This window comes from Maniola hyperantus, chromosome 22, assembly GCF_902806685.2.
Source record: "Maniola hyperantus chromosome 22, iAphHyp1.2, whole genome shotgun sequence".
In the NCBI taxonomy this organism is placed as follows: domain Eukaryota; kingdom Metazoa; phylum Arthropoda; class Insecta; order Lepidoptera; family Nymphalidae; genus Maniola; species Maniola hyperantus.
The window spans coordinates 2755109-2780002 of record NC_048557.2 but is presented as its reverse complement, the minus strand read 5'-3'; the positions used below and the strand labels follow the sequence as shown (position 1 = coordinate 2780002).

Sequence of the window (24894 nt, the reverse complement as noted above, 5' to 3'; positions counted from 1 at the left end):
GTTCTGGTACGATGCCGTGTAGAAACCAAAGGGGTTTAATAAAAACTACCATACCCCTTCCAGGTTGGCCCGCTTCCATCTTATACTGCATCGTCACTTACCACCAGGTGAAATTGCTGTCAAGGGCTGGCTAACTTGTATTTGAATATAAAAACCGGCCAAGTGCGAGGCAGGCTCGCACAATGAGGGTTCCATACTACAGTCGTATTTTTTCGATATTTTGCACGAACTCAAAAACTATGATGCATAAAAATAAATAAAAATATGTTTTAGAATGCATACTGCATAGATGAAGCCCTTTCATAATATGATACCACACTTGATATAGTTATCTTACTTCGAAAATTGAAAATACTAATTATTAGCTGTTTATGACCATTTTTTTTGTGTGTGTGATATGTATAACCACAAATTCACGGTTTTCAGATTTTTCCCCTAATGCCAGCTGTAAGACCCACCTACTTGCCAATGTTTATGATTCTAGGTCAACGGGAAGTACCATGTAGGTTTCTTGACAGACCGACAGACAGACAACAAAGTGATCCTATAAGGGTTCCGTTTTACCTTTTGAGGTACGGAACCCTAAAAAATTTTTTTACAAAAAAAAATAAAAACCGACTTCGTTACACAAACACTAAAAATTGAAAAATAATTTAATTTATTACCGAATATATTATGTATACAAGAGTTAATATAGTTCCATAATAATACTTTTTGGTGCCGGTGCCAATTAGCTTTAGCTGCGCGAATCGTCTATAGACTTCATATTTTTATGGGACTCCACAATGGCACCTCATTGGCACCGACCCCAAAAAATATTATTATGGAACTATATTAACTCTTGTATACATAATATATTCGGTAATAAATTAAATTATTTTTCAATTTTTAGTGTTTGTGTAACGAAGTCGGTTTTTATTTTTTTTGTAAAAAATTTTTATTTCACAATTTTTAGTGGCCCCATGGAATTATGCTATGACTGGTTAAAAATCTACTGTTTACTAAGCTATTACACTGATCGCGAGCAATTTATTCTTATTCGTTGAGGAGTTCCAGTATCTATCTTCGAAGATGTTCATCAGATCTTCACCAAATTGAAATGGGACCAACTTTGAAGTATACCCTTTCAAACAAAAAAAGAATTTTCAAAATCGGTCCAGGCGTTTTCGAGTAATCGGAGAACATACATAAAAAAAAAAAAAAAAAGATTCCGACGAATTGAGAACCTCCTCCTTTTTTTGAAGTCGGTTAAAAATTAGAGATCCCTACGAAAATTGTAATAAGCTACCCGTGTGAAGCCGGGGCGGGTCGCTAGTCTGTTGCAGATTGCTTGAAGATAAGTACAAAGAACATCGTTTGTCGCTGTCACAGTCGATCATCTGTAACCGTAAGATGATTCAACGCATATAAAAATGCCGCGTCACATGCCCGGAGCACGGTCATTGACACGGCTATTGACCTTTGTGCCTTATGGCAGTTATAGCTATACTGAGTGGGCACTTTGCCGCGGCTCCAGTTATCACTGCCATCAGCTCATTTCATACCACAGCACAGACCAATCCAATCCATCAGCCTGTTTGCGTCCACTGCTGGATATAGGGCTTTCCAAGAGCGCGTCAATTTGGCGCTGCTCATTAGAAGTAGTGCCCATACTGACCACGCTGGGCAGGCGGGGTGGTCAGCGCAGGGCTGTAGGCTATTTCGCACCAGTGACGCTGCTGCCCGTCTCTGGTCTGTATTCGGTCGTCATGTCCTCGTCCGCTGATTCGCAGGGGGCACCACGTGCAGGTGAGGTTGACGTTTGGGGTGCTAAGATGTTAGCGCACCCCCTCCTCCCCTCCCCCCCCCCTCCCCCCCTCCCCTAGCACAGACCACTAAGCGTATATTGGTACAAATGGTCCAGTTAGTTGGGATTACGCGGTTCATCTTTTGCAGTCGTCGAGGTCTCAATGGTTTGGTGATAGGTACCACGGGGATCTAGGTATTGGTGATGTGTTTATAAAAAGACTGTAATTATGACTGGCACTGGTTTTTTTTTAAATATGTACAACTCACACAGGATTGACGTGTACAATGTGTTCGCCCGATGCAACGCGAATGCTTTTTAGGGTTCCGTACCTCAAAAGGAAAAACGGAACCCTTATAGAATCACATTGTTGTCTGTCTGTCTGTCTGTCGGTCTGTCAAGAAACCTACAGGGTACTTCCCGTTGACCTAGAATCATGAAATTTGGCAGGTAGGTGGGTCTTATAGCTGGCTTTAGGGGAAAAATCTGCAAAACCGTGAATTTAGGGTTAGATCACACAAAAAAAAATTGTGGCCATGAACTAATAATTATTATTGTCAATATTCGAAGTAAGATAACTATATCAGTGGGGTATCCTGATGGAGCTTTACCTGTGCATTCTAAAACAGATTTTTATTTATTTTTATGCATCACAGTTTTTGAATTATCGTGCAAAATGTCGAAAAAATACGATTGTAGTACGGAACCCTGAGTGTGCGAGCCTGACTCGCACTTGGCCGGTTTTTTTTTTCGTTTTGAAGCGAAGACAGGTGTCGGCTGGCACCCTGCGCCTCTGACCGCTTGCACGCCCTGGTTTAGTGCAGTTGCACTAAACAGGTATTTAAAAATCCCGTGGGAACTCATTGATTTCCCGGGATAAAAAGATAAAAAGCCTATGTTACTTTCCAGGTCTTTAACTATACCCATGCAAAAAATCACGTCAATCCGTTGCTCCATGGCGACGTGATTGAAGGACAAACCAATAAACCAACAAACAAACACACTTTCGCATTTATAATATTGGTACTGATAAACCGCTCAAGTGCGAGTCAGCCCCTCACACGAAGGGTTCCGTACCATCGTACAACAAGCATCGTTACTGCAAGTCGATGACGGACAGCGCCATCTATAAGTGATTTAGTAAAGTAATTATTTGTTTTTGAACACATTTTACCGGTTTTCGGATTTTTTCCTTTAGGGAGGTACTTGTGCTTCTATATGACCTACCTTACCCTGCCTTTCAGATGTGTTGTTCCCACATATTTTGACGCTAAGTAGCCTATAAATAGCTTAGTTTTCTGTGATTTCACGTCACACATAGACTGTTTTTTTTTAAATAATATTTGCCATGTTAAATGAGTAATATTCCCCTTTCCCCTCCAACTAAGCGTGAAACTTGTGCTAGAAGTAGCTACGACAATAGTGCAACGGGCGGGGTTTGAACCGTCGACCTTTCGGTTTTCAGTCCACTCCTTTACCTGTTGAGCTATTGAGGCTCATATTTGACATAATATCGTCGATTCTGGATCAAACAGAGAGTTCCCTCACTCTAGTTCACTCTGACATTATCCCCGCGTGCTATAGGCTATAAATAATATTACGCAGACGAAGCCGCGGGGAAAATCTAGTCAGCTATAAAGTTTTACATTTGTATAAACTGCATAAGTTTTGCATTATATATGAACTGCATATAAATAGATCTAATTGTATGGACATAGAGGTTATATTGCAATGATTACATCCGACCTACCTTAATAGCACGCAGGGTGGATAGGGTTGCATGTGTGAGGTATAAAATAAAAGTATAATAAAAATGGCGGAAACTACATGCGGGTGAAAATTGTCGCAAATTATTCACGGTTGGCTTGTAATTATTTCCTGTACCTGCAGCCTACCATTATTGCTTGGCTACTAGGTAGCCCTTTCTGTGAAATTGTGAATAGAAAGGGTGATATTTTGTCATATTATTTCGTGTAATTATACATTGTACATAGTATTCGAGCAATAGATGATCGTTTAATAATCTGCCAACTTGATCAGCACAAATTAACAATTGATTAACATTTTATAAAGTAGGTAACTTGCTGACCAGTGGATTTTCAAATGTACCTATAATGCTCACCTAATCACCACTTTCCCTGACCTGAATAAATAATACAAACAATACCTAATTAAAACTCGACAAAAACCTAAATATAAATGAATTAGCAGAGTTATATCGTCTAAAGTCTTGGGAAAACACAACGCGCGGTGAAACGTATCAATTATCATCATCATCATTATCAACCAATAGACGTCCACTGCTAGACATAGGTCTCCTAAGGTGAGATGTTGGGACTTGTACACGCCACGGTTTTGCGCTGCCTGAATGCATGGACACCATTCTGGTACCTTCGGACCCCAACGTCTATAAGAAACTGTGATAGCCTTGCGTTTAGGACGTCCGCCTCCTAATCGGAGGTCAGGGGTTCGATCCCGGGCACGCACCTCTAACTTTTCGGAGTTATGTGCGTTTTATGTTATTTTTAAAGATAGAGAGCAAACAAGCAGGTGTCACCTGATGTTAATTGATTATGGCCGCCCATGAATATTTGCAGCACCAGAGGAACTGCAATGCGTTGCCGGACTTTCAGGACTTTGTTGGTCCGCCCCTTGAATAACCCTATGTTGTAATCTAGTGGGAACACCGCCGATGGAAGTTGATTCCACAGTTTGCACGTGCGTGGAAAGAAGGATCTGGTACAACGGGCGGTCGAAGTGTACCAGACACTCAGGTGGTGAGGGCAGTGGCGTGCAGTTCATAGAAGCATAAACACACTGCTCACCCTCATTGTAATTAATCGATGCTTATTTTTCATTATAACCTGCCGTAAAATAAGTTCATACCTAAATGCATACCCTGGCTTGAACTCCTGTGCACGCCACTGGGTGAGGGTGAGGTTGTAGAAAAAGGAGGAAGAAGGGGGTGCCAGACCTTCTTTATTTTATAAAAGCTGAAAGTTGCTCTGCGTATTGTACTGAACACTGGCTCTTAGTCCATGATACGAAGTTTGTCTGTTGTTGAATTACTGATGAATTAAGTAATTGTATCACATAATGTTTGCTGATAAGAATTACAAGTAACCGTGTGTTGGCACACTAACACACTTCGCAACACTTGTGACATTGACTTTTGATTATTATTTATTATGATTGTATTTAATGTACATATATTGCAATAAATGTCGTGAAGTAATCTATAAAATAATGTCGTAAAACTGATACAGATTTATTTAGAAATCTAACTATTAATAAGTGAAAATCTAAATATTAATAAGTGTACAAGAAACCGGCTTTACTCACGTATTTAGTCGACGTCAGCCCAACTAGTTTCGAGCCCATTCAGGGTCCTTTTAGGGTTCCGTACCGCAAAAGGAAAAAAGGAACCCTTATAGGATCACTTCGTTGTCTGTCTGTCTGTCCGTCTGTCTGTCTATCCTAGAAAACCTATAGGGTACTTCCCGTTGACCTAGAATCATGAAAATTGGCAGGTAGATAAATAAGTGTTATAGCACAAGTAAAGAAATAAAATCCAAAAACCGTGGATTCGTGGTTACATCACACTAAAAAAAATTAAAATGTATTAATGAAAAAATATATATATATATATATTATAACTACATACCTATACCTTGGTAGGTTACCTACCAACTACCAAGATATAGGTAGTTGATTGAGGCTATTTAATGGGTACAATCAGTAGATACCCTTATTATAAATGCGAATGTGTGTTTGTTTGTTGGTTTGTCCCTCAATCACGTCGCAACGGTGCAACGGATTGACGTAATTTTTTACATGGGTATAGATAAAGACTTGGAGAGTGACATATGCTACTTTTTATCCCGGAAAATCAAAGAGTTCCCACGGGATTTGTAAAAAACCTAATTCCACGCGGACGAAGTCGCGGGCATCAGCTAGTTATGTATATTATGGATGGACCTTAATATGTGAAATCGGTATTTTATTTATTAATCCAAGATATTGATAGTACAATAAGCAGTTACCGCAAAATTGTCTTACATTATCATAAAGTATTTATAGTGAAAGTGTATGGCAGGTGGCTTTCGACACGGTTGGCAAACTTTGCATTCTTAATCATCATCATCATCATGATACGTCCACACATAGGTCCCTTGTAGGGACTTCCACACGCCACGGTCTTGCCCCGCTTGAATCTAACGGCTCCCTGCGACTCGCCTGATGTCGTCCGTCTTAGGTATTATGCAATACCTAGGTATTATGCATTACCATCTGTATATCTAAATATATAAAAGGAAAAGGTGACTGACTGACCGACTGACTGACGAACCTAACGCACCGCTCAAACTACTGGGCGGATCCGGCTGAAATTTGGCATGCAGATAGCTATTATGACGTAGGCAATAGGCATCCGCTTAGAAAAGATTTTTGAAAATTCAACCCTTATGGGAGGAAATAGCGGAGTTGGAAATTTGTGTAGTCCACGCGGACGAAGTCGCGAGCATAAGCTAGTTATGACATAAAACGAGAAACTGACTGACTGTCGACTGACATCAATGCACTGCTCAATTTCCATTTAGCGATAAGGTCGCCTGTTGTAGGTACTTATTTCCATTACATTACTGTATATTAGTATATTTTTTATGGTGTATAATTAAATACTTATTTTACTTTTACTCTACTTTACTTTATTTTTAAATCCACGCGAACGAAACCAAGGTAAAAAGCTAGTTAGGTATTTAATATTCTACTAATTACAACAAGGGTAACATCAAAACGAACAGGCAAAAGTAGAACAAAGAATAGTTCAAAAGGCCGACAACACACTTATACCAATAATAATACCAATAAACCAATCTATCTCGGTACAAAGAAAAAAACAATATAATCATTACCTACCCCCCCTTGGAACACCCTATATGAACGCACACACGCAAATAAAGACCTATTGTATACGTAGTACACATGTGTGCAACAGAAGGGAACGGCAGCTGCAAAACTTGAACTCTGGACTGAGGTTCCCAAACTTTTTATTTTTACTACAACAGTAACTTGACATCGCTCACTAAATAATTTTCATAGAAATTAAAACAGTTGAAACCCTGATATTAAATTCTAATTATTTACTTTTTAGTATTTCAACAAACAAGTTAATTAACATAGAAATGAGAACAATTTTAAACTTTTGATATTGAACTTTTCCCTCCGTCGTTGTTTTAGTTTCTTAGGCAAACCAGTTTATTGTATAATACACTACACAATGTCCCTTTAGGCTTTCACATTTGTACAGATTATATAAATTAGCAAACGTTTACGTCATTAGGAAGTAAATTTACCTAGATACTTTATAAATATATGCTATAAACTATATATAGTTATACTATAGTAAAAGCCGGAATAATTATTGTATGGCAATATACGAATTTACGGGGAAAATATAGAAAAGTAAGTAGCTCTACAAAAAATCTTGATTGATTTTTCAAACCTTCAAAGTTATTATGTAGGTGAAATCATTGAATTATTTTTAGAAGAAAGATCGTACCGCCATTAAAACCCGTTTTAGTAGAGACCTCGGGAAAAGCCTAATTTATTCTGCCATGCCATATGTACATAGTCTTGTTCAAAACACTTCATGAAATTTAATTTCGGATTTAGGAACAAAATTCGCTTATATAAAATTAAGGTCGATATCAATGTGGAGTACAATTTTTAACGCATTAAAATCGAGATATTTTATTGGGAAAAGAACCGGTGAACAAAATGACGATAAATTTGCGAGCAATTTGAATTAACAGCGTTATAAAATTTGGGTACAATGAACGGAGGCGGATCGCCTTGAAAACTTGAATGTGAAAATCATTGCAAAAAGAAAAAAAAACGGCTGTAACCGCTTTTATATTTTATAAGACGATGACATCACCGTCTCATAAGACACGCGTGATTTTGCCCGACAACTGCTTCCAGAAAATGGCTTATAAAAATTAAATAAAACAAAACAGGACCAAAATTTTGGGAAGCACATGTTTTCGTAGCGATAATATTTAGGGTTCTTTTTTGTTGTAGTCATCTCAGCCGTAACGTATGGGTGCCTTTGCCTGCAGTTCTGTTTTTTTTTTTCGAAAACTTGACCCCCTCAGTCAGTTATGATTCGACCGTTGACGCGGACGGTTGTGCTCGTGTGCTCTTTTTGATCTAGTCATTGTGTCCAAAATTTTATACTTGTAGTATTATTTAGTAGTGCGTTCGCTAGTGGTATCTAAAGTAGGTAGTTTTAGTACTAATTTAGTTTTTAGTAAGGTGTTTGAAATTATTTTTTAATGAACGGATTTGATCATATTTGGTGAGTTATTTTTTGTGAAGTATATTTTAGCTTGAAACAAAAAGTTTATGTTGTTGTATTCTTAAAAACTTACACGTGTTTTATGAAACTTGTTGTGATTTCTTTTGTTAATGTTATCTGATTGATTGTATCAATTTAGGTTAACTTTTGTAATTCTTATTTTCGTGTCATTGTGTAATAATATGCATACCTAAGTATAACCCATTTACTAAAAGAAAGGACCTGGCGTCGATTAAAAATTAAAAACTAAACAAGTGGCCGATAAAAATTCGTACTACGTGTATCAGTGACAAAGATGCGAACATTTTTTTTATTTATTTATTTGACAACTTAAAACTATCATTACAGGCTAACCTAATGCGATAGCTAAGTTAACTTAAATTATTTATATCTACTTATTACCTGTTACTTACTTTTTACTATGTACAACTAACTGACTTAAACTTAAATAACTTACTTTATTTGAAACTTACTTACGTACTTACATACGCGTACTACGAATTTTTGTCTGCCACTTGTTGAGTTTTTTTTTTTTTAAATTTTTAATCGACGCCAGGTCCAATCTTTTAGTAAACGGGTTGTAAGTTGTGACTACGACAAGTATAATACATTCTCCCTCCCTCCCTCTAACAAATAAACCTGGAATAGCGGTGAAATAGTTATACTCTGTTTTGTCTTTTTCCTTCAAATGTCAAATTACTGATGACAGAGAAAGACAAAACAGAGTATAACTATTCCACCGCTATTCCAGGTTTATTTGTTAGAGCGTTAGCCTCTAACAAATAAACCTGGAATAGCGGTGGAATAGTTATACTCTGTTTTGTCTTTTTCCTTCAAATGTCAAATTACTGATGACAGAGAAAGACAAAATAGAGTATAACTATTCCACCGCTATTCCAGGTTTATTTGTTAGAGCGTTACCCTCTAACAAATAAACCTGGAATAGCGGTGGAATAGTTATACTCTGTTTTGTCTTTTTCCTTCAAATGTCAAATTACTGATGACAGAGAAAGACAAAACAGAGTATAACTATTCCACCGCTATTCCAGGTTTATTTGTTAGAGCGTTACCCTCTAACAAATAAATCTGGAATAGCGGTGAAATAGTTATACTGTTGCGGCGCGTCGCTTGTAAACACGTGCGTAACAACGCCTGGGAACTTGTCCCACTTAGTTGACGGGGCGCGAGTGAGTGGGGGCAGGTAATTATTTTGCACCCTGTCCCTTAGTTGGTTCGTTGGTTCGTTGGTTCGTTACAGCAAGTGAGCGAACAGGCGTTCGTTTGGCTTGCTGACTCGCTAATATTATGGGCTGGTTGGCGTCCCGTCCTGTGCACCCCGGTCGTGCACCTCTACCGCGACAGGTAGACCTAGCGTAGGTACTTGTCGTGACGAAGAATGGATACTGGATGGTTGTATTAAAATAAAAGACTTATTACGTGTACCAGTGCTCTAGACTGACTAACTTTATTTCGCTCAACGAGTGGTATTTATACAGAAAAATATTGAAGCGAGTTGAATATTCCCACGCCAATATACACACTGTTTTAGAACACTCTTAGTTAACACTTAGTTTTACCCATAAAATAGGTTGATTTACAACACAAAAACTACAAGCTAACATAAATTCATAACTTTGTTTTTGTTCTCAATTGGCCTCTAGTCTCGCCTAAAACATAAATAATTCTACACTACTTTAAGTCCAAATTCTAAGAGTAACACAATAATTCATTTAGTCAAGCAGGTAGTGGTCGCTAAGAGTCAATAATTTTAACCGTACCTACTTGAAACGCACCCTTTTTTTACCAAATGACGAACCGTGGGATTTTAATCTACGCATAGGTACGTCGTGTTCGGAATAAACTCAATACTTTAAAACTAGTCGCTAACATCCTCCGCCTTGTGCGTAGCACCAATCTTCTGACCTGGCGATGCTACCAACACTACTATTTTGGAACTGGGTCGTCGTAGCACTCCTCCTCTTGTTTCAACGTCGGCAACCCTTGTTCTGCCATCAGGGCCTGGGTAGACTGTCTGTATTCTTCCTCTTGGCCATGTGCATCGTGGAAGAGAGGAGTCTACGATGAGAACGATGTCTCCCACGCTCAAATTCGTTGAATTAGATCTTCCATCTATTTTGCGAGGTAGCAAGGTAGGTAAGTACTCCTGTAGCCATCTCTTCCAGAAGTGCTCGGTTAACTGCTGTGCCGTTTTCCAGGTCTCCTGGCCCACTAGATTTTTTTCTGTGAAGGCTCCAATTCTCGCCGCACCATTTGATCTGCCAATTAAAAAGTGATTCGGAGTTAACGCTTCTTCTTCGGGGTTGTCAGCTGCATTCGTTAACGGACGGGAGTTGACAATATGTTCCGCCTCGAGCAGGAGAGTATGCAGCGTTTCTTCTCGGGGTATCTTCCCTTTCAGCGTGACACTCAGCGCGGTCTTGATGGATCGCACGAGTCTCTCCCATGCACCTCCCATGTTTGGCGCACCTGGTGGTATAAACTTCCATTGCACGCCTAGTTCTTCTGCTTCTGTAACTAGATTTTCTCTTTTCATTTCTTCAATGGCATGTTTCAGTTCTTTGTTTGCCCTGACAAAATTTGTGCCATTGTCACTGTATAAAACCTTGGGCATTCTTCTGCGAGCAGCAAATCTTCTTAATGCCATTATCATCGAGTTTGTGGCTAAGGATGGAACTAACTCAATATGTACCGCTCTTGTAGTTAAACACGTGAAGAGTGCTCCCCATCTTTTCTCATGTCGTCGCCCCACTGTCACCAACATGGGGCCAAAATAATCCACCGCAGTGCAGGTGAATGGCAGCGCTCCATATTTAAGTCTCTCTGGTGGCAGATCTCCCATTGGTAATTCTTGAGGCTTAGATCGATATGTTTTACACCACTGACAGTGGTGTAACGTAGAGCGAACTGCTGACCTTAATCCCAGTATCAAAAAGCGTTGACGCAGTTCGTTCATCACTGTGGCATGATTACCGTGATTGAACCTTTTATGATAATTTTCTATAATCAACTTCGTAATTTTGTTCTTGCTGTCCAGCACGATAGGTCTTTTGTAGTCCTCTGCCACTCCTTGGATTGCGTTGATTCTACCTTTCAAGCGTAGAAGGCCGTTGTTTACTTCTAAGTCAAGTTTCTTTAACTTGCTGCTATTCGGTAACTTCTTTGTTCGTTCTATGTAGCCAATATCCTCTTTGAAACTTTCAGTTTGGCTTCTTTTCAGTAGTAACACTTCAGCTTGTTCTAACAGTTCTGCTCCTATAGGAATAAATTGTCTGTTGTAAGTTTTTTCATTGCACAAATGTCTGTTTTGAGTCTTTTTCCTTTCTGAGCTCTTAGTCTTTTTCCAGGAAGGATCTTTTTTCTCAAGACGCCTGGAGATATTAACTTGTTCTTTTGTCTTGCATAGTGCTATGAACTGCAGTACTCTCGCCATGGTTCTCCATAGTCGTGTCCAGCTAGAAAACCTTTCTAGATCTGGGGCTGCGTAGATACTGTTGTCATTTAGGCTTGCTGTGATGTTTTTCTCTTTCTCTTCTCCAGTTTTTTCCTTCTTGAACGTTCTCTTCTCAGGCCAGAATTTCTCTTTCTGTTTCAAAAACTCAGGGCCTGTAAACCATCTGTGACTCTTTGCAAAGTTTTCAGGTACATCACGCGTGCCGTCATCCGCTGGATTATTTGAAGTGGAGACCCATCTCCATTCATGTGGTTGCGTGACATCTTCGATTTCTGCAAGTCTATGTGCCACAAATGTCTTGAAGTGTCTGGGATCCGACTTGATCCATGACAGAACAACACTAGAGTCTGTCCAGTATGTTTTTCTTTTGATTGTCAGGTCTAACTCCTGCGTAAGTGATTCAGCTAGTCGACTTCCCAGCAGTGCAGCTTGCAACTCCAGTCGTGGTATAGAGACTGGCTTTAGCGGTGTTACTCTAGCTTTACCAGCAATAAGATTGACGTGAAATGAGCCATCTTCGTTCTCTGTACGCCAGTACGCTGCTGCCGCGTACGCAGTTTCACTCGCGTCAGTAAAGATATGCAGCTCCCCCTCAGTGGTATGCGGAGCGATGCATCTCGGGACATGGAGGTTTTTCAATAATTCCAAGTTCTTTACATATGACTTCCATGTTTCTTGATCTTGTTTTTCTATTTGCTCATCCCAGCCAATCCCACTTCTCCATATATTTTGCAAAAGCTTTTTTCCTTGTATTAAAACTGGTGATGCCAGCCCTAATGGATCAAAGGTGCTCATAACTGCACTGGTGACTTCTCTTTTCGTTGGAATTCTTTTTTCTTGCAGCACTTCTTGGGGCGTGTTCCGCAGGCTGGTGCGAAACCCGATGCTGTCTTCTTTGGTAAACCACCGTAAGCCTAAAGTTTTCTCTTCTTTTTCTCCAAGCTCTATTTCAGTTTTGTCAACATTTTCTTTTGTGATTTGCCGAAGAAGACTTGGCTTGTTTGATGCCCATCCTCTCAGTACGAATCCTGCTTTTCTGTGGATGAAATCTATTTCTTGCGCAACTTTCACAAGTGCTTGTTCGGAGTGAAAGCTATGAAGATAATCATCCATGTAATGATTACGTACGATAGCTGTTGCTGCATCTGGATAACGTTCTTTGAAGTCTTCGGCGTTTCTGTTCTTCACAAAGATAGCTGTGCTTGGTGACGAAGTCGCGCCGAATATGACGGTGTTCATCCTATATTCCTTCGGTGGAGTGTCTCGATGACCTTCTCGCCATAAAAATCTTAAACTGTCCCTGTCTTCAGGTCTAATTTTTATCTGCAGGAACATTTCTTTAATGTCTGCTGCCACTGCCGTTGGACCTTGACGGAATCTTGTTAACACCCCGAAGAGAGATTGCAGAAGATCTGGTCCTGATAAAAGAGCGTCGTTTAAACTTCTACCTTGGGACTTAGCTGCAGCGTCAAAGACAATTCTTACTTTCTTCTTTAATGGATGTATGACAGAGAAGTGTGGAAGGTACCATTTTCTTTTTGAGTCTTGTTTGTTTGGCGCCTTTTCTGCGTAGTCTTCATCAAGCAGATGCTGAACTTGCTTGATATATTCATCTTTTAAGCGAAGATCTTTATCCATTTTCTTTTCTATGGTGAACAGTCTTTTCTCTGCTGATTTGTAACTTTCTGGCATTTGATCATCTTCATTTTTCCACAGCAATCCAACTTCAAAGCGTCCATCTTCTCGCCTTCTACAGGTTTTTTCTAATATGGCGAGAGCTTTTCCATCTGAGTCTGTCGTTGGTCTTCTTGGTTGCACTCCCAAGGATTCGATGGCGAAGTGTTCTTTTATCAAATCGTGCATTTTATCTTCGACCATGTTTACGTGAAAACATTTATTCAAGAAGTGCACTGGCTTTCTGATTTTGTTGTCAAAACCATGAAGAACCCACCCGAGTTCCGTCAGTGAAGCAACTGGTTGACCGGGTTTTCCTCTCTTAATTTCTTGAGATACGATCAGCTCCCAGTTGTCTTGTCCTATGAGTAACCGAGGTGGCTCAAACTCATAATAAAGAACGCTTGTTATCTCTTTCAGGTGTGGATATTCTTCTATTCTTTCTTTATCCAGGAACTGTGGAGCGAGATTCAGTTCATCGATAGTGCGAATACGATCGAGGTTTTTCTTTTCTTCTTGGTGGACTCCTCGTATTATTAAATTGAGCTTCTCAGAGTCCTTTTTGCGTATCAATTTTCCTCCGACTGTTTCTAGCACCAATTCTTCTTCAGTTCCCTTTGCTCCAATATTCTTAGCTATACGTGAATCAAGAAGGGATACCGTTGAACCTTCATCCAAAAGTGCTAATATCTTCTGGGATCCTTTTGGTCCAAACACTTCTACCGGAATTATCTTCAGATAAGCCCTGGTTGTTCTCACTGCGTGGACTGGGAACGTTAAACTCATTGTCATGGCCTGTTCAGCATTTTCCCTCTCGAATTCACGTGCTGAGTTTGTAGCTCCACTCGTCTGTTCTGAGCTTCTATTCTCTGAGTGAAGCAGGAAGTGATGCCATCGCTTGCATGATTTGCAAGGAGGCTTTCTGCACTTTGATTTTCTGTGCCTGCCCATCAGGCACTTGAAACAGATGCGTTGTTTGACTACTAACGCCCATCTTTCTTCAACAGACATCTTGAGGAAGCGTTGGCACTCTGTCAGATAATGATCGCCTTGACAATTTACACAATTCCATTTCTTTTCTATTTTGACCTCTTTCTTTGTTGGCTGAAGTTCATCTTCTTCTTCCTCTATGGTTGCGTGAGTTGCTTCTCGTCCACGTGGCTGTTTCTTCTTATCTGATGGTGCGTAGGCTCCACATGTATCTGCTTGCTTGTTCAAGAACTGTGCCATCAACACAAGATCTGCGGGTTCTTGATTTTCATGGGCATCAGCGTATTCGTACCAGCGAAACTTCAGATATGTTGGTAACTTTTCAACTATTTCTCTCACCATTACTGGAGAACACAAGTACTGAGGTTTCTGAAGTCCCTGAATGGCTGAGATGCAGTTGTGTATATCGCTGGCAAAGGCACAAATATCTTTCGGTGTCGCTGCAATCTTAGGGAGAGCCTTTATTCTATCTAGTTCTTCCATAACGAGTGAGTCTGGTCTTCCATAGCGACGCTGAAGTGCTTCCATAACTTGTTCTGGAGTGGCATCTGAATACAGAAGGCTCTTGAAAGTATTTCTTGCCGCTCCTTTTATGGCTTTTCGGAGTCTAGACATGTTCTGCGTCGGTGTGAAAGATTTTGATGTATCATCATAGACTACTCTGAAGGCTACCCATTCGGAGCTGGTTCCATCATAATAAGGCAGATCTTGATTAGCTTGATGATGAGATGGTAGTGGTGGTTGCATGACTTCCATCTTGTGGCTGTCAAATGCTTGTCGTATAGCACCTGCTAAAGTTTGGACCTGGGTCGTAGACATCAGAGGCTGTTCGGTCTTCACGATCCCTGGGTTTCCTTGTAGATGTTGTTCTGGAATGATGTCTTTCACATCTTCCAAAGGTGACGTCTGGATCCAGTTCTGAACATGCGAAGCCCTATCTTCTTGTTCCTCATCCAGATCGTCTTCTGAAGCTGAATCTTCAATTCTTTGCTTCTCGAGTCTGATTCTGGCCAGATTAGCTGCTGCTTCAGCGCGCTGCAATTCTAAACGCGCCAGTTCTTCTCTTGCTTCTAAGTCGCGTAATCTGGCAGCAGAACTCGTCGTTCGAACTGACTTGACTGATGCACGAGTGGAACCACCTGGTATTGCTGTCGCCAGGGTGCTGTTCTGGTTCTTCTGCTCAGTCTTCTTCAGTTGCTTGAGTCGAGCACCGGTTTCTGCAGGCCTCGTCTTCATGGTTACGGTAGATTCTGTCGCAGTGGTTCCTGAAGATTCCATGGTTGAAGTTCTTGAAGAAACATTCGATGCTGTAGCTTCTGAGTTCGCTACTGATGCGGACCCCTCGGATCTGGTGCGCTCGCTCGCCTGTTCAGCATGCTGTGATGCACTTGAGTCTGCGCGTAGGGGCACATCCTTCTCTTTCTGGGACCTGGTGAGAGGCATGTCTCTAGGTCCAGGTTCGTAGCTTCAGCCTTCAAAAATCTTCAACTTACAGTTCTAGGAATCCGTCGTCAGGGGATCCGGCTCGAAGGACCATTTGTTGCGGCGCGTCGCTTGTAAACACGTGCGTAACAACGCCTGGGAACTTGTCCCACTTAGTTGACGGGGCGCGAGTGAGTGGGGGCAGGTAATTATTTTGCACCCTGTCCCTTAGTTGGTTCGTTGGTTCGTTGGTTCGTTACAGCAAGTGAGCGAACAGGCGTTCGTTTGGCTTGCTGACTCGCTAATATTATGGGCTGGTTGGCGTCCCGTCCTGTGCACCCCGGTCGTGCACCTCTACCGCGACAGGTAGACCTAGCGTAGGTACTTGTCGTGACGAAGAATGGATACTGGATGGTTGTATTAAAATAAAAGACTTATTACGTGTACCAGTGCTCTAGACTGACTAACTTTATTTCGCTCAACGAGTGGTATTTATACAGAAAAATATTGAAGCGAGTTGAATATTCCCACGCCAATATACACACTGTTTTAGAACACTCTTAGTTAACACTTAGTTTTACCCATAAAATAGGTTGATTTACAACACAAAAACTACAAGCTAACATAAATTCATAACTTTGTTTTTGTTCTCAATTGGCCTCTAGTCTCGCCTAAAACATAAATAATTCTACACTACTTTAAGTCCAAATTCTAAGAGTAACACAATAATTCATTTAGTCAAGCAGGTAGTGGTCGCTAAGAGTCAATAATTTTAACCGTACCTACTTGAAACGCACCCTTTTTTTACCAAATGACGAACCGTGGGATTTTAATCTACGCATAGGTACGTCGTGTTCGGAATAAACTCAATACTTTAAAACTAGTCGCTAACATATACTCTGTTTTGTCTTTTTCCTTCAAATGTCAAATTACTGATGACAGAGAATGACAAAATAGAGTATAACTATTCCACCGCTATTCCAGGTTTCTTTGTTAGAGGGATAGGTTTTAAATATAAAACAATTTTATAAGTAGGTAGATATTGAATTTCTGCTCAACAACAACTTAACACAGCAATTTTTTTTGCTTTTTTGTCATTTCATTTAGTATACTATATCAGGATATGGTTTCATACGGTGGAGTGCGCTTGAGACACTGGTAGGTGTGTAGCTACGTAGCCACGTGTTCTTTCAACATGGACTGGTTTCTTTGACAACTAAATTTAGACCAAGTTTACGAGTTCACCTTAAGTTGATTAACCTTAGACGTGTGCCCTTGACTGTATAGGTACTTCTTTGTACGACTAGTTTTTGCTCAAATCATTTAAATTAATCTCTTGTTACTTACTACTACTATTAGGATATACGAGGACCTACCTACCTACTTGTGGCTTTTTTAGAAACCTTGAAAATAGTTTTTTGTTTTCATTTTATTTAAGTATCTACCTACATAATATTTTAATCTCATATATCCATTTCATATAGTAACATATCAATATAATATGTATATTATTTTTGTTATGATATCATATATATAAATATAATATTAATTTTCAAGTTAAATATAATATGCTATTGTAATTATAATTTCATAATCCTACAAAATTTATGCAACTTTATTAGACTAATGAATTTTGTTTACATATACATACTTAAATGAAAAAAAAACTAGAAAGTGCGAGTCGACTCGCTCACAAGGGGTTCTGTACAATCGTACAAGAGATAACACTTTTTTGTTATTTATCTTCAACGGATTTTTTTCTCTTTGCGTGCTACCTGCCAAACATGATTCTAGGGCAACGGGAAGTACCTACCCTATAAGTTTTGATTCCCTTGACGGGTCTTGACAGACACGACAGACAAACGGACAAAGCAGTGATTCTATAAGAATTCTTTTTTCTCTAGAGATACGGAACCCTAAAAATTGTAGGTCAAGTGAAATAAGACGCCTTTATCGTTGCATTCTTTGTTAAGTAAGTAGGTAGTGTACCTAGACGGACAAAGAAGTGATTCTATAAGGGTTCCTTGTTTCAGAACCCTAACCCCAACCCTTGAGATACAGAACCCTAAAAATTGTAGGTCAAGTGAAATAAAACGCCTTTATGATTGCATTCTTTGTTCAGTAAGTAGGTAGTGTACGTATATTGTGTAACACATATTCGGCGAACAAGTTTAATCCAATTCTGCTGTTCATTTGTTCACATGTTATACGAGAACCTTCAGTATGTTCTTAGGGAAGCCTTTCAGACATATTGCCTTCCGATTTGTAAGCTTACGATGTTATTTTTGGTCCTTAAATAGGTACTTACCTCTTTTTACACGACTGCCCAAAAACAGGAGTGTAATATTTACAGGATTCATATTATAGTTCAACCCATCGCCGGCTCACTACGGAGAACGGGTCTCCTCTCAGAATGAGGGTTTTGGCCATAGTCTACCACGCCAAGTACGGGCTGGCAGAAGGTGTGTAACTGTGTACCTACCCTTGAGAACATTATGGAGAACTCTCAGGCTTTCTAGGTTTCGTCACGTTTTTCCCCTTCATCGTTATAGCAAGTGATAGGTTTCGGCGAACAAGTTTAATCCAATTCTGCTGTTCATTTGTTCACATGTTATACGATTACCTTCAGTGTGTTCTTAGGGAAGCCTTCTAGACAAATTGCCTTCCGATTTGTAAGCTTACGATGTTATTTTTGGTCCTTAAATAGGTACTTACCTCTTTTTACACGAAAGCCCAAAAACAGGAGTGTAATATTTACAGGATTCATATTATAGTTCAACCCATCGCCGGCTCACTACGGAGAACGGGTCTCCTCTCAGAATGAGGGTTTTGGCCATAGTCTACCACGCCAAGTACGGGCTGGCAGAAGGTGTGTAACTGTGTACCTACCTTTGAGAACATTATGGAGAACTCTCAGGCTTTCTAGGTTTCGTCACGTTTTTCCCCTTCATCGTTATAGCAAGTGATAGGTTTCGGCGAACAAGTTTAATCCAATTCTGCTGTTCATTTGTTCACATGTTATACGATTACCTTCAGTGTGTTCTTAGGGAAGCCTTCTAGACAAATTGCCTTCCGATTTGTAAGCTTACGATGTTATTTTTGGTCCTTAAATAGGTACTTACCTCTTTTTACACGAAAGCCCAAAAACAGGAGTGTAATATTTACAGGATTCATATTATAGTTCAACCCATCGCCGGCTCACTACGGAGAACGGGTCTCCTCTCAGAATGAGGGTTTTGGCCATAGTCTACCACGCCAAGTACGGGCTGGCAGAAGGTGTGTAACTGTGTACCTACCTTTGAGAACATTATGGAGAACTCTCAGGCTTTCTAGGTTTCGTCACGTTTTTCCCCTTCATCGTTATAGCAAGTGATAGGTTTCGGCGAACAAGTTTAATCCAATTCTGCTGTTCATTTGTTCACATGTTATACGATTACCTTCAGTGTGTTCTTAGGGAAGCCTTCTAGACAAATTGCCTTCCGATTTGTAAGCTTACGATGTTATTTTTGGTCCTTAAATAGGTACTTACCTCTTTTTACACGAAAGCCCAAAAACAGGAGTGTAATATTTACAGGATTCATATTATAGTTCAACCCATCGCCGGCTCACTACGGAGAACGGGTCTCCTCTCAGAATGAGGGTTTTGGCCATAGTCTACCACGCCAAGTACGGGCTGGCAGAAGGTGTGTAACTGTGTACCTACCTTTGAGAACATTATGGAGAACTCTCAGGCTTTCTAGGTTTCGTCACGTTTTTCCCCTTCATCGTTATAGCAAGTGATAGGTTTCGGCGAACAAGTTTAATCCAATTCTGCTGTTCATTTGTTCACATGTTATACGATTACCTTCAGTGTGTTCTTAGGGAAGCCTTCTAGACAAATTGCCTTCCGATTTGTAAGCTTACGATGTTATTTTTGGTCCTTAAATAGGTACTTACCTCTTTTTACACGAAAGCCCAAAAACAGGAGTGTAATATTTACAGGATTCATATTATAGTTCAACCCATCGCCGGCTCACTACGGAGAACGGGTCTCCTCTCAGAATGAGGGTTTTGGCCATAGTCTACCACGCCAAGTACGGGCTGGCAGAAGGTGTGTAACTGTGTACCTACCTTTGAGAACATTATGGAGAACTCTCAGGCTTTCTAGGTTTCGTCACGTTTTTCCCCTTCATCGTTATAGCAAGTGATAGGTTTCGGCGAACAAGTTTAATCCAATTCTGCTGTTCATTTGTTCACATGTTATACGATTACCTTCAGTGTGTTCTTAGGGAAGCCTTCTAGACAAATTGCCTTCCGATTTGTAAGCTTACGATGTTATTTTTGGTCCTTAAATAGGTACTTACCTCTTTTTACACGAAAGCCCAAAAACAGGAGTGTAATATTTACAGGATTCATATTATAGTTCAACCCATCGCCGGCTCACTACGGAGAACGGGTCTCCTCTCAGAATGAGGGTTTTGGCCATAGTCTACCACGCCAAGTACGGGCTGGCAGAAGGTGTGTAACTGTGTACCTACCTTTGAGAACATTATGGAGAACTCTCAGGCTTTCTAGGTTTCGTCACGTTTTTCCCCTTCATCGTTATAGCAAGTGATAGGTTTCGGCGAACAAGTTTAATCCAATTCTGCTGTTCATTTGTTCACATGTTATACGATTACCTTCAGTGTGTTCTTAGGGAAGCCTTCTAGACAAATTGCCTTCCGATTTGTAAGCTTACGATGTTATTTTTGGTCCTTAAATAGGTACTTACCTCTTTTTACACGAAAGCCCAAAAACAGGAGTGTAATATTTACAGGATTCATATTATAGTTCAACCCATCGCCGGTTCACTACGGAGAACGGGTCTCCTCTCAGAATGAGGGTTTTGGCCATAGTCTACCACGCCAAGTACGGGCTGGCAGAAGGTGTGTAACTGTGTACCTACCTTTGAGAACATTATGGAGAACTCTCAGGCTTTCTAGGTTTCGTCACGTTTTTTCCCTTCATCGTTATAGCAAGTGATAGGTTTCGGCGAACAAGTTTCATCCAATTCTGCTGTTCATTTGTTCACATGTTATACGATTACCTTCAGTGTGTTCTTAGGGAAGCCTTTTAGACAAATTGCCTTCCGATTTGTAAGCTTACGATGTTATTTTTGGTCCATAAATAGGTAGGTACTTACCTCTTTGTACACGGCTGACCAAAAAAAGCAGTGTAATATTTACAGAATTCGTATTATAGTTGGTACTTAAGTCTTAATACTTATGTCATCACTATAATATGATGCCCGCGGCTTCGTTCGCGTGGATTTAATTTTTGAAATCCCATGGGAATACTTTGATTTTCCGGGATAAAAAGTAGCCTATGTCACTCTCTGAGTCTTTAACTATATCTACCCATGCAAAAAATCGCTCTGTTGCGACGTGATTGGATTGAGATTGAGTGAAGGACAAACCAACAAACAAACACACTTTCACATTTATAATAGGGGTAGTGATGATCAACCCATCGCCAAAGTTAGAATCCTTACAACATGCTGAGTGTCACTGTCTACAATTTTTTTGAAAAAACTCAATATGACGATTGTATGGCGCTATTTGTAAATAGAACAAAAAATATTATGAATAATAATTTAGAAAAATAGGATTTTTCCATTACGAAATACCTACTTTTCATATAATATTTTATTGTTTTGGTAGGTATATACGTGTATGAATAAATAACTATTTCAATTTGTTTCGTAATCATTGCGAAATCATTTGGTAGAAATGCCTACAGTAGGTTAGGTACATATATTACATGGAAATTTTCCTCACGCGCTATTATCATATTGAATTGTACCTATTTTTGACGACCTCCCTGGCGCAGTGGTAAGCACTGTGGTCTTATTAGTGGGAGGTCCCGGGTTCGATTCCTTGCAGGGATTTAGTATTTTATAATTTCTAAACTGGACTGGTCTGGTTGGAGGCTTCGGCCGTGGCTAGTTACCACTTTACCGGCAAAGCTGTGCTGCCAAGCGATTTAGCGTTCCGGTACGATGCCATGTAGAAACCAAAGGGGCATGGGTTTATTAACAACTGTCATAACCTTTCCACATTAGCCCACTTACATCTGAGACTGCATCGTCACTTACCAACAGGTGCGATTGTAGTCAAGGGCTTACTTGAATCTGAGTAAAAAAAAAATTAAAAAATATTAACTACAGTTTGGTCAACTAAAAATTTCCATTCCTCTGAATTAATTTACATAACTAAAAACATGAAGACATGTTTTGTTTGCTAGCTGGGAATTTCTATAAAATCAAGGTGCACTTCCGACTTCTGACAATAAATAGGCATCTTCTAGGCATGCGCTCTCCAACCTAGACTTAGACCTCATCATTGCTTACCACTAGATCACCAGTGGCGTGCAGCTCATAGAAGCATAAACGCACTGCTTACCCTTATTGTAATAAATCAATGCTTATTTTTCATTATAACCTGCCGTAAAATAAGTTCATACCTAAATGCATACCCTGGCTTGAACTCCTGTGCACGCCACTGTAGATCACATATGATTGTCATTGAGCTCCAGCCAGCCTATGTTACCTGCCAAAAGTTGCTTAGAAATTAGGTAAAGTACGCGGCAGAAAGTAATGTACATCGGCCATTGGAATGACATTTCGGCTTTGTAGAGCGCTCAGAACAAGGACTGTTAGAAGTAGCCCTATTGTGACACTTACTGTTAGAGCGTGATAGCTAAATGCATATTTTAAGCTCTTGTTAGAACGTGACAAAATGATTATGTTTTGTATGTTATGTAAGTGCGATACGGACTCGCTCACGAAAGGTTCCGTAGTTTCCGTACTATCGTACAAAAATAACACTGTTCTTTTTATGGCCATTTTGATTTATTTGTCATTGAAACAAGTGCGAGTCGTTGACCTTTTTTTTTTCTTTTGAGCTACGGAATCCTAAAAACAAAACCATCAAGGATTTTTTTTTCGAATAGCTCCTATTGTTACCAGGTATACAATATCTTAATAATATAAGTACATATCTTAATAATATGAGTAGGTAGGTAAAATGCCCAGAACTTCCCGGAATCAACTAATTGTTTCGTTCGTCGCACTTGTAAACAGACAGATTCTCGGAAAATAGTAATCGCCTACTTAGTCATACGACGGACATTATGCCGGCCCCCTTCTTATATACCTACGAGACGTAACTAATTATACAAATGTTATACATACAGAAGCTCTATTGAACTCAGTCCAGTCAAATATTTTATACATAATAATGGGTAAACTTATCACTTTTTGAGTGCCAATATTAGATTTAACAACATTGTAACAAGGTGAGGATGGGTATTAATTATTGCTAATTTTAAATCTCTTTTTATTTGGTTAATTTAATAAGAGCCAGCGCCGGCTCCCTGCGGCTCGTCTGATGTCGTCCGTCCACCTAGTGGGGGGTCTTCCAACGCTGCGTCTTCCTGTGCGAGGTCGCCATTACAGCACCTTGAGACCCTAACGTCTATCGGTTTTACGAACTATGTGCCCTGCCCATTGCCACTTCAGCTTCGCAACCCGTTGAGCTATGTCGTAAGTTCTCCTACGGATCTCCTCATTTCTGATTTGATCACGTAGAGGAACTATAAGAATTATAAAGGTAATGTGTATTTATTTAACAACACGCATTCTACCTGATGGATAGCAACAAAAATAAGAAGGGACAATACTACCCCAGCGTTGCCTTAACCCTTAACACGACAGGTAGTCTTCTACGAAGCAAACAAAGTAATTTTTGCGGGTGAAAAAAATATTTATTGATTAGGAAACAAAGGAAACTCTTTCCTTCGGACCGCATTACAAAGTTTGGCGTCGAGGGAACAAAGAAAATAATGAATAAAAATTACACTTTTCAGGTTAGGGTGTGGGAATTAATTATTCGCACCACGGCTGCGGTTACTGTTTTATTATTAAATTGATCGAATAGGAACAACTGTTATGTACTTAATTTCTGTTAGTATAATTAATAGTTCTACTGTTATTTTATAGACTTTATCATCATCGTGATCAACCCATCACCGGCTCACTACAGAGCGCGGGTCTCCTCTGAGTGAAAAGGGTTTTGGCCATAGTCTACCACGCTGGTCATGTGCGGATTGGCAGACTTCACACACCTTTGAGAACATTATGGAGAACTCTCAGGCATGCAGGTTTCCTCACGATGTTACTCGTGCTCTGTAGTAAACTGGCGATGGGTTGATCATGATGTTTTTTGAACATATGCAAGACATACGGCATTTATGCTGAGTCGGGGACTTTTTTCGGGCTGTGCCACACATAACATAGTTTATTCCGGCGCTTCTTTCTCTTTGAGGTCTTTTGACTTTACTGCTCAAGTATTAGAGGCGCCGCCGGGGTAACCCAACCCGTAGGTTTAACTGGTAATGTGTGGCGCAGCTTTCAAAATTAAAAGTTTTTTCTTTCCTTCTTTCTTTCTTTCACTAGGCCAGCGTGGTAGGCTATGGTCTAACCATTCTCATTCTGAGAAGAGACCAGTCAGTGGTGGGCCAGCGAAGGGTTGATGATGATGATGATAATTTGAATAAAAATCTTTCTATTTCAGTTGCTAGTGATTACCATTTGTCACTCACTCATTCCCACCATTAGGGCGCGGCACACGGTGGTCTGGCTACAATGGTAGGGCACTTAGCACGACGCGGAAGCGGTACGGTATACCTCACGGTCATAAATCAAATCGAACCTAACGACTAACTAAAATCTGAATACCAAATCTCGAATGTCTCTGTGATAAGGGTCTGACGATTGAATGGACTGAGCGGTAAGCGATTTTTAAGTTAGAAATGGTATACATTGGGACTGATTCTGAGCACAACTAAAAATTTTAGAGCATTCGCATCCTCTACTTACTAATATAATATGAAAAGGACAGACATAGTTTGACAGTTTAATTTAGAGCTGTCAAACCTCGTGACTTTAGCTGCCAGTCGTGAGCGTATCGTTTAAATTTGTAGCGTGCACTAAAATTTAGAGTCTTTAATTGTAAAATTCATGTCCCGTCCTTTTTTAGCAATATTAAAAAGAAGAGGATGCAGATACCCTAAATTTAAATTAGCGAAAAACAGAATCAGCGCCATTATTTAGACTATTAGAGCTAGCGCGCACCACGGTGCGGTGAGTTGCGGTGCGTTTTTACATCCTTAAAT

General features: G+C 40.0%; 2 protein-coding genes across 10 annotated transcripts in view; one reads left to right on the top strand and one right to left on the bottom strand.

Annotated features, from left to right (window-relative positions):
• Positions 1-24894, top strand: part of brat (brain tumor) — a 545260-nt gene that overhangs the window by 432105 nt on the left and 88261 nt on the right. The window contains exon 1 of one of the 9 annotated variants that reach the window (XM_069506195.1): positions 7939-8144. The exons of the other annotated variants lie outside the window; for them this stretch is intronic. Within the exon in view, the coding sequence (XP_069362296.1) occupies positions 8122-8144 (23 nt within the window). The 5' untranslated portion in view covers positions 7939-8121. Of the gene's footprint in view, positions 1-7938; positions 8145-24894 lie in introns of those variants that run through there. 9 annotated transcript variants of the gene reach the window in all.
• The window catches only part of LOC117992689 (uncharacterized), a 342159-nt gene continuing 327285 nt past the window's right edge, over positions 10021-24894 (bottom strand). The window contains exon 2 of the mRNA XM_034980398.2: positions 10021-16601. Within this exon, the coding sequence (XP_034836289.1) occupies positions 10021-15723 (5703 nt within the window). The 5' untranslated portion in view covers positions 15724-16601. The remainder of the gene's footprint in view (positions 16602-24894) is intronic.